The 10,835-nt window shown below is 41.1% G+C and overlaps 1 protein-coding gene across 3 annotated transcripts in view; it reads left to right on the forward strand.

The window, feature by feature from the left end:
* The window catches only part of LOC119723593 (tripeptidyl-peptidase 2-like), a 37,402-nt gene extending 26,835 nt beyond the window's left edge, over positions 1-10,567 (forward strand). Inside the window, exons 19-27 of one of the 3 annotated variants that reach the window (XM_038194321.1) lie at positions 500-637; positions 1,332-1,652; positions 3,641-3,709; positions 4,941-5,080; positions 5,820-5,916; positions 6,511-6,641; positions 7,805-8,009; positions 9,154-9,276; positions 10,271-10,567. In XM_038194321.1, the coding sequence (XP_038050249.1) occupies positions 500-637; positions 1,332-1,652; positions 3,641-3,709; positions 4,941-5,080; positions 5,820-5,916; positions 6,511-6,641; positions 7,805-8,009; positions 9,154-9,276; positions 10,271-10,360 (1,314 nt within the window). In that variant the 3' untranslated portion in view covers positions 10,361-10,567. The remainder of the gene's footprint in view (positions 1-499; positions 638-1,331; positions 1,653-3,640; positions 3,710-4,940; positions 5,081-5,819; positions 5,917-6,510; positions 6,642-7,804; positions 8,010-9,153; positions 9,277-10,270) is intronic. The other 2 variants (XM_038194322.1, XM_038194323.1) reach the window with 2 other exon arrangements.
* Positions 10,568-10,835: the final 268 nt, after the last annotated feature.

Consider the following 10,835-nt stretch of genomic DNA (forward strand, 5'->3'; position numbering starts at 1 on the left):
AGCATCCTGTGAAATCATGGCACCTGGTGTGCTGTCCTTTTCAAGAAAAGTGGAAGTTTTGTATCAATTTCCAATGATGGTCAGCCGACCATTGTTGGAAAAAACTGACTTTTTTCAAATACTGCCCCCAATTTACCAGATTCAGTTAGTCCACATTTTGTTAGCAATCGGTTACACATTCGTGACCAGGTGCAAGACAGCTAGTGTGGTTCCCTGACCTGACAATTCCCCGACATCTATAAACTGCTCCGTTTCGTCTGAAGTGGGGTCAGGGAACCAGACTACAGACCAGCATTTTTTCGTTAGTTTTTCCAGCATCCATGAAAACACAAAACTCTACACAGGTCAGTGTAACAATATTTGCTATGAAATACTAACCCCCAAATCCATCCATTTCTGAAAATTACAGCAAAAGCAAATGTTGTATATTACCTTTAAATGTCTTGCTGAGGTAAAGATTTCAATGCAAATGTTTCTACCTAGTTTTTGTTTTTTTCAGAGTAAGACATCGGAGATTACCCCTAACTGTCCGTTACTGAGTGACCTTCTGTATGAGTCCGAGTACGAGAGTCAACTCTGGCTGCTGTTTGATAACAACAAGCAGTACATGGGAGCTGGAGATGCTTATCCTAATCAGGTTAGTCCCCTCAAAAAACATCATGACTGTAATGAATAGTCTCAGCAGTTATCATTTTTGGCGAGCTGCACGATCAGATAGGAGCCCATGTAATACCAGTTTCCATCTGTCCGGCCGGCTGGGGTGATAGTTCATTGCGAGAGGCACACACCAGGTTGGCGTTGCGGTACTTTCCTCGCCTTCCACCGCTGTGACCCGGGTTCGAATCCTGCCTGGGCCAATATGTGGATTGGGTTTTCAGTCCCTCCCTGATTCCGTGGGTTTCCCCAGAATATTCTTCTGGGCTTTTCCTCCCGCCTCTAAAACTGTAACTTCTTCTCATTGTTTTCTCTACACAGGTTTCTTCAGGCTTGCGAGCTACAGTGCCTAGGGCGCTTTTGAGGAGTCCTTGGTTTCATTGCCAGAAATGATTAATAATAATAATAATAATAACACAGCTACAGGGGTGTTTAAAAAAAAAAGTCAAATGGTTGTACAAAATAGTTGGAAATTTATAATGTTTGACTTTTTGACCAAAAGGTATTTATGAATGGGAGTAAATATGTGCTTGGTTGGTATTAAACAAGTATGCTTAATAGGGGCCTGGTCACCGATAATGTCCCTCGCCTAGCTTCGTCCCGGGCCATTAGCGGGATTTCTCAAAAGGAATGCTTTCTAATTTCATTTGACTCCTTTTTTTATCTTGGATTGACAGTACACTATCAAACTAGACAAAGGCGACTACACCATCCGCCTTCAAGTCCGACACGAACACAAAGACCTCCTGGAGAAACTCAAGGACATGGTCATGCTGATCGATCAGAAGCTCTCGTCCAGTCTGAACGTCGACTGCTATCAGAACGTGCCGAACGCCCTCAACGGCAAGAGCAAATTCAACACGGTCACAGTCCAGCGGGGATGCTCGGTGCCTGTGTTCATCCCACCCGTCGCCGACGACAAACTGCCGAAAGGGGCGTCGCTGGGTCAGATGTTGACGGGAACCATCACTCTGGCCAAGAATGAACCGGGCAAAACGGTAAGTCGTAGTCGGCTTTATTATCCGTCTTTTGTTAATGGGGCAACTTGTCGTGTGAAATATCTGTGCCAATATTGGCTGGGTGTGTAGCCTTGGTCAAGGCGTTCGTCATCATTCGTCCGTACGCGGTGAACGATCGGCGGCATATCCTCGCTATTCAGCGCATTAAAAATACAGGGTGAACAGCGACCTCATGCGGCCACTATTTTATGCAAATCATTTGGATCCAGACGAACGCCTTGGTCCAATCGTCCATGTGAGGTTTTGGGGGTGGTGCTCATTATGCTAATAGCCTAAGCTGACCTTAAAAGTTTTTCTTATTGGTCAATCGTTGCGTTGAAACTTGCATAGCGGTGAAAGTTCATTTATCGTGTGACATGTACTGTACATAATACATACACACACGTTGTGTGTATCACATTACACGCAGCACCAATGCACACAAAAATGTGGTTTCTGACACGTCTGCAAAAGGCGAATAGCTGCAAATAATTTGATGACGTCGGGATTTACCAAGGTGTGATTGGACACTCCACATATTAGCCCCGCCTACACTTATCTGTATTTGCATATGAGGTCGCGCGCTGGAAATCTAGCGCAAAATAAAGAAAAACATAAGCTTTCGCGGACGATTGGACCGGATTTGATCAGATCCAAATGATTTGCATAAAACAGTGGCCACATGAGGTCGTTGTTCGCACTTTTTTTTAATGCACTGGATACAGCGAGGATATGCCGCCGATCGTTTACCGCGTACGGCCGAATAATGACGAACGCCTTGACCAAGGCTACTGGATGTGCCGTCATCATGTAGCAATTGTCTTGTTTTGGTTTCCATGGTAACGAGGTATTGTTTCATGCTGAATTTGTTTGTGCCAGTGTTTTGTTCGGACTCGATAAGTTTTTGTTCATGCTTCCAGTCGTCATGGTAACTGGTTTGATAAATAACGGGAGTGGGGGAGTTTTTCTGTGGACTGTGATGTGACATGTTTCTCATGGCATGACTCGTCTGTATTCTGTGGGTGGATGTTTGAGTTTAATACTTTTCTCTAATGACCTTTCATAAATTCCTTAATGCTTTGATTCTAACATTTTAATAATTGTAACCGTCTGCTGAAAGACATAACCATGGATTTCATCAATAAATTGCATAATAATTAAAAACCATACGGCAATAATATTTCCAAATTAAGACTGCTGAATGAGTTAGACCCCAAAAAAACAAGTTTTCGGTTTCTGGTTTGGAGCTTCCCCTAAAAGCGGTGCGGCGACGCGGTTTTTTTTTTCCCCTACGCAGATGACACTTAGATCCCCTGAAACTCTCAAATATAGCCTTGAGGGTGGAACTTGAGGTGACCTGAGTAAGGCCATGAGGCTTGAGAATTCTGCACCCACTTGCGATTTCAACGACATGAACGTTCTTAGGGAAATTTAGATAGTCAAGACAAAAATCAGAGAAAATGGTAACGTCAGACCATACAGCCACATCGACATCGTGCACGAGCTGCCAGGCTGGTCATTAGCCTGCTCCCTTAAATATTGCGCTAATTAAAAAGCGTTCACAGGTTCCAGATACCCGACCATCGCTCCCTCAGCCTGTCTTTCAGACGCACAATTACAAAATTACAACACCGTCTGCAAATGGTGCCCGACTTAAATTTAGTGCAAAATATACGAGAGCCCACAGAGGCCACATAAAGCTCATACTCAATTGTAACCCCATGTAAAAACACATTAAAATTGCGCAGTAGCAGGATTCCAGTCGAACCAGTGAGTTTGGCGGTTTTGAGACATCGTCTTACTTTGAAAAAAAAACTGTTTAAGTTTGCCGACGTGCTAGCTACCCGATGCGCGCGCAGACCAGAAACCGGACACTTTTCTTTTGCCTTAGTCATTTCCTGCCACTGACGTTGGTCTTAACCCCCTTGACCTGTATATGACCCTTGACCTCTGTGACCTTTGACCTGTGTATGACCTTTGTGCTTCAGGGTCGGAGAAAGAAGGGTCATATGGCAGGCGATGTGAGTGATGGAAAGAGAAACCTTGGTCCCAGACCTGTAAGTCATGCGCTCACATTGATGTTTTGCCAACTAACAATTTGTCCGAAAAAAAAGGTCCGAGCTTTAAGAATTTTAAAAAAAAAGCCGCCCCAAAATGTCATGCTGTCTCATATGTTTTGCAGCCCAAAAAATAAAATTTTGTTACTAACCATGTTATCTGTGGCGCATGTTTGTTTTTGATCTTTCTTTCTCTGCAGATTTTATTGTTGCATTTGCTTCATTTATTTTTTAGCACCTTTGTTTCAACTTCTTGTTAATAGTGACCGAAAAAAGTCTAATTCTTGAAAGGAATCATTTCTGAGCATTGAGATTGCATGAAATCGTTTGACACATCTGCACCTGATTTTAACGTTTCTTTGATTTTTTGCTGCCACGTTTGAAACGATCTCCCTTTGTTTAATAACCTTCGTTTATGAAGACAAACTTTTCGTTTGTGATATATGATTGATCGGTCATTGGTTCAGTTGCTTTTTCGTACATAGTGTTGGTGTTCCCATGGTCGGGCTTTTGTTCTGACGATTTCTTTCGATTTTATGTGTACCAATTCAAAAGTTGACAGATCAGTACACATATTTTATCAGCTGTATAGCTCCAGTCACACATTCACGGTTTGGAGCTACCGATCTCCACGGTTTGAAATTTGTGATAAACCGTGGGAGTACCCTACTCATCCTTGGTACATCTCTGGTTATCCGTCATCTTCCTTGGGTATTCGTGGAGGGGCTACGGAAGTTTTAAACTGTTCAAAACTTCCGTGGTGAATCGTCATGAAAATCAATCCGATGGAAATCCATCGTTGGAAAATTGATGCAAAAATTCCACTTTTCTTGAAAATGACAGCACACAAGGTGCCATGATTTCACAGGATGCTTGAGACTATTATTCACTTACAGTCAAGTTAAGGTATTTCATAATAATTCGGTAGTTTCATTTTTTGATGTTGATGTTCGCAAATGTTGTATGTTACCTTTAAATGATAACGGAAACAGACCACACATCTTAGGTCTAAGACATATCTTCAAGAATTTCACAGCCACTTTTCATAGTTCTTAATTGCAGCTGGGAAAATGCATTTTATGTTTTGTTGCTCCAGGTGTTCAGCCAGTATTTCCTTGATACCCTAAATAAAAAAAAACCTCACCTTGTACAAATCAAATTTCTAGAAATTAAAGAAAAACCCACTGATATTGTTTGTTTTTCTCTGTCTGGTTATTGTTCTAACTTTTAGGATAGCTATCCGTTCATCTATGTCCTGACCCAGACTCCGCACAAGCCTCACGTGACTAAAGCTGAGAAAACCAAAGAAAAAACCAAAGAAGAGGAATTTCAAGAGGCTTTGCGCGACTTCAAGATCTCATGGATTACAAAGTAAGAATCAACGATTTTTTTTCCACTGTCTATAGAAAACTTTGAAGACTTCAACATCAACCATAGATGATATGTCTTTTTTTTTGTAAGAATCTTTGTGCATTCTCCCAATTCCAAATTCGTCTTTGAAGAAGCGTTGTTTAAAGAAGGCTTCAGTTTGATCTGAACTTCGCTTGCGCCGCGACAGAACTGTCGGCATCAAGCAAAAAAGTAATGCTCAGGTCACACAACTGAGAAATCGTGTGATTCTCATGGAACAAGCGGCATTTCAGCACAAACTAATCACAGCCATGCTCATGTCACCCAGGAGGCAACAACGATTCCACGGCATAGAGAGTCATGTGAGAGTCCATCATCAAACAACCTTCCACGGCCACATCTGTTGATCTAGCTGTTTTTGCCGCACACTGATAACTACACGACTGCGATTGTCGGGAAAACGTCATAGGAGTTGAAATTGTTCTACTCACTGCGATTGGATTTTTTTAGCGCCGACTCTGCCGATCATCTTATTATCATCGCAGTTACACTAGGGTCGCAAAAAATATCATAATTATTTTGATGGTTAGTAAAAAGTCTGGCTGTATATTGTCCCCAGGGAGTTTACAAGGGATCCAGGAATGACTGTGAAACAGCTAGTCTGCGTATAATGTCATGTGAAGTCTCTTTTAGTCTTGAAATACGAATACAATGTAAATGTTGATACGTTTATTTGATTACTTTGTCTGTTGTTTCTTAGGTTGGAAGGTGACAATCTCTACCAGGAGCTGCTTGCTGCTTATCCTGAGCATCTTCCTTTGCATGTCACGCAAGTCACGGCCAAGGATACACACAAGGTAGGGTCATAGTTGTAATCAATTTTGTCACACGTCCCGACAAGTCAGTCGCAAGTCAGTCACAAGTCAGTCACAAGTCAGTCAAAAGTCAGTCACAAGTCGCTCACAAGTCCATCACAATTCTATTCTCAGTCCATCACAAGTCAATCACAAGTCAGTCACAAGTCCATCACAAGTCTATCACAAGTCAGTCACAAGTCGCTCACAAGTCCATCACAAATCCATCACAATTCTATTCTCAGTCCATCACAAGTCAGTCGCAAATCAGGCACAAGTCAGTCACAAGACCATAACAAGTCAGTCACAAGTCCCCAAATGTCAGTCACGAGTCTGCACAAGTCAATCACAAGTCAATCACAAGTCAATTACAAGTCAGTCACAAGTCAATCACAAGTCAATTGCAAGGTCCCACAAGTCAATCACAAGTCAATCACAAGTACCCACAAGTCAACTGGAATTCATCAAGTCTCAAAAGCTATTCAAGTGAACAGTGACAAAAACATTTTTTTGTCCTGATTTGTCTTCTTGTTGAGTTGACTAGTGTATTACTTTTGTGATTGTTAACTCTGTAATTTTTCTTTCTGGATTGCTCAGGATCGGAATAAGATGTTACCTGAGATTATACAGCTTGCTGATAAGGTCATCTTGCTGATTGACCAATCAGCATTGGCGACTTACTTTGCCATGAAGACTGACACAAGACCCGACGCACTCACCTACAAAGTGTAAGTGCAAAAATAAACACATTCCCGTCAACACAAAGAAAACAGCAAAACAGTGGACCGTGCTGGGTGTGGCCAACCGCCCTGCCCGGCTGTGACTTGTGTACAGTTCTCACAGTGTTTGTGACAGAGTTATGAATAGAGTTCGACTAAGCGGCCAAGGTCACCTGACAAAAAGTTGTGATCTAATTGGTCAACGCACAGTTTGATTGACAGTCAAGAAGGATCCATTTCTGAAATGGTATACAAATATTGAGAGGCTCAGAGTGGAATGGGAGGAATATTATCGCAAGGTAACATCTGGACTTTTCCATTTTCAGGAGACGAAGCCGAGGGAACGGGAGAGGTCCAGATTTTACCGAGCGATAATGTTCCTCACATTTCACATTTTAAAGCCACTCGATATCTGTTTTATAAAACTGACATATACCTATAGATCCTTGTCATTTAATTTACATTTAGTGAACTTCTATTTCAAAACAAAATTGGTGGGAAATGTATTTTGTCTTCCAAACCAACCCTTCACGAATTGTTTCAACCCAACTCTGTAGCCACTGGCTCTGCATTCGCACACCAGCATGCATTTGCACACATTACATTGCAAGGGTCCTTTAAAGGGAATATACATCATTTGCTTTTGCTGTAATTTTCAGAAATGGATGGAATTGGGGGGTTGGAAATATAAATCAAATATAGATGCACTGACTTTTTGAAGGTTTTGGGTTTGAAAATGCTATAAAAACCAAGAAAAACGATTATTTTCCTGTAGTCTGGTTCCCTGACTCCATATAAGAAGAAACAGAGCAGTTTACATACATTGGGGAATTGTAAGGTCAGGGAACCAGTCTAGCTGGCTCGTGCCCGTTCATAGGTTTGTAATCGATTGCAAACAAGTGCAATGGTCAATTGGGGCCGGTATTTGAAAAAAAGCCAGTTGTTTCCAACGCTGATCGGCCGATCAGCGTTGGAAATTGATACAAAAATACCACTTTTCTTGAAAATGACAGTATACCAGGTGCCATAATTTTACAGGATGCTTTAGACTGTCATTTACCAACATCCTATTAAGGTATTTCGCAAAAACTTGGTAGTTTTGTTTTTCGATGTTTGCAAATGTTGTATATTCCCTTTAATAACGTTTATGAATGGAATTTTGGTTCTTACAGAGAGAATGATAAACTGAAGACCTACTTGATCAACTGCCTCGTCGTCAAAGGCTGCGCTCTAGCTGATAGAATACTGGCCATCCGAGCCGAGGGTGAAGCCACAACAGAAGAGGAAACACAACTACAGCAACAAATGGATCAAACCTTCAATGATGTACAGAAGTGGGCGGAGCCAGAGGAGAAGAAGGTAGGCGTTGGCAAGAAGGTACTGTGCTGAATGATGTCCTGTTAAACCCACCCCCCTCCCCCCCCCCCTTCCTTCATTCAAACATCTACTCTTACCACTTAAAGGGAAAATACAACATTTGCAAACATCAAAAAATAAAACTACCAAATCATTTTGAAATACCTTGCTGGACTGTTAGTGAATGACAGTGTAAAGCATCCTGTAAAATCATGGCACCTGGTATACTGTCATGTTCAAGAAAAGTGGTATTTTTGTATCAATTTCCAACGCTGATCGGCCGATCAGCTTTGGAAAAAACTGGCTTTTTTTTCAAATACTTTTTCAAATATTATCTCACTTGTTTGCAATCGATTACAAACCTATGAACGGGTACAAGCCAGCTAGACTGGTTCCCTGACCTTACAATTCCCCAATGTATGTAAACTGCTCTGTTTCTTCTTAAATGGAGTCAGGGAACCAGACTACAGGAAAATGATTGTTTTTCTTGGTTTTTATAGCATTTTTGAACCCAAAACCTTAAAAAAGTCAGTGTAACTATATTTGCTATATATTTCCAACCCCCCAATTCCATCCATTTCTGAAAATTACAGCAAAAGCAAATGATGTATATTCCCTTTAAATATCTTCGCATAAAGACTCTCGGAAAGCATGTTGCATCCTGACGCCTTTTTTTTTCATCATATATTATCTCAACAAAGTAAGGTCATCATTGCAAAAATTGTTGAAAAAAACCCATGAATTTCTGTTCTGAGAGAGGAAAGATTGTTGTATCCAGACCCCACTGCAGCGGTTGTGTACAAAGTCTATGAAGAGTCATGAAAATTTTCTTAAAAGTATTTCCTAACAAAATTGGAAATGTTTCTCAGTTCCAGATTCATGTCTTTTCAGCATTTTTGCAATGACTTTTATTGAGATGATATATGAAGAAAAAAAGTGGCATCAGGTTGCAACATTCTTTCCCTCAGAAACATTTCCAATTTTTTTAGAAAATGTTTTGAAAAATACCCTTGACTCTCCGTCGACCTTGTACACAACCCCAGAAGTGGCGTCTGGATACAACATTCCTTCCAGACTTTCTTATCAGAAGAAAATTTCACATCGCTGTTGCAGTTTTGCTACGCTGCCCTAAACTTTGAATTTCTCCAATTTCTGTAACATTAAGGTGCTTCCATTCTCGGTGAAGTTTGCACAAGTACACAATCACTACGGACGTCAACTGAAAGGTTTGATGAAGCTGACCGACGACTCCAGACCGAGCAAAGAATCCGACAGGAAAGCTATAGAGGTAAGCAGGTTGCTTAAAGCTATAGTCCATCATTTGCAGCTATCCGAAAAGTAACTGGCGTAATTATTGTTGAAAAACATACTTGGTTGAAAGATAGTAAGGGGACTAAACTCCCTGTGAAATTATTCTTTCTGGCATGCTGTCATTTTGAAGTAATCAACGAAAGAAGGCCTTTCCAACGGTGCTTCTTAAGACGCACCGTAGGAAATTTAGATTAGTAGTTCATTTTGTTATTCGGCGAAGCGCGCGCAAGCATTGGCATGACGGACACGCACGCGCGGTTGCTATAATTCGTTGGATCAGTGCGCGACATGGCGTAGCTGCAATCGGCTCAGTGAGAACGTGTCTCGGACACTGAATTCAGGCCCAATTCAAAACATGATTCAGCAACTTTTTTATTTGAAATTGAGATCCTAGAGTGCCTGACGTGGTCTGTATATACACGTTTGTATGGCGTAGGCCTCCAAAAATGCTGCTTTTTTGCAGCTTCTTTGAGAACCGCTCATCCAAACAACTTCAAACTTGACACCGAACAATCTTGGGTGCCGAGCAATACACCTGCCGATATTCAACTTCATACAGTGCCCGGTTCTGGAGATAATTGAAGTAAAGACAGACACGCAGATATTCCTGGAATTTTATCGGGGAGTCAGGTTGGCGTAGCGGTACTTTCCTCGCCTTCCACCTCTGTGACCCGGGTTCGAATCCCGCCTGGGTCAATATTTGGATTGGGTTTTCAGTCCCTTCCTGATTCCGTGGGTTTTCCTCAGAATACTCTTCTGGGATTTTCCTCCCACCTCTAAAACTGTAATTTCTTCACATTGTCTTCTCTTTACTGTGACCCCTGGGAGATCAGTGGATTCCACTGAATGGGCTACCCAGTTAAAATAAGAAATAAATGATAAAAGTTAGATAAAAGTTAGATGATAAAAGTTTGTCCTCATCGAGTTCATGATCATTTATGCAAGGTTGTCTTTTTCTCGTTTTGTTGCAGGTTTACAAGAAGTTGGGTTGGGATCACTTGGTGCGTCACACCGAGAACAGTATACCCGTCAAGTACCCCCCACACTATATCCCATTCTAGATTGGATTCTAATATTGAGCCACGACTTTGTTTCAAAAAAAAATGTAGCAGTCAAACAACTTTTATTCTGAGGAAATTAAATCATTTTTTTTGTTTTTGTACATTAAGCAAAAATTGTATCCGTAAGACGTTCTAGATTTGAAGAAAAACAAAAGTAGCGCTGCACAAACTCTCAGGAGTAAAAGTTAGTCTTCATAAAAAAAAAAATTAACCCTTTTGTATTTTGTACGTTTTTAAAGTTCTTTTAAAATCTCTTGTACATTTACTTTTCTTTTCGGTGTAAGTATGAATTCTTTCCCGATAAATTCAAAGGGGCTCACTTGACGAACAAGCTAGCCTACTATGCACTTACCGTCGTACAAGTATGAGGATTTAAAGTCGGAGTGTACGATAAATGTTGCACCATGTGCGAATAATTTCTCAACTAAGAGAATGGTTCTGAAAAGAACCAGAGGTATAAACTCGACGTTCCGGT

Source organism: Patiria miniata, unplaced genomic scaffold, assembly GCF_015706575.1.
Source record: "Patiria miniata isolate m_02_andy unplaced genomic scaffold, ASM1570657v1 HiC_scaffold_17, whole genome shotgun sequence".
Lineage (NCBI taxonomy): Eukaryota > Metazoa > Echinodermata > Asteroidea > Valvatida > Asterinidae > Patiria > Patiria miniata.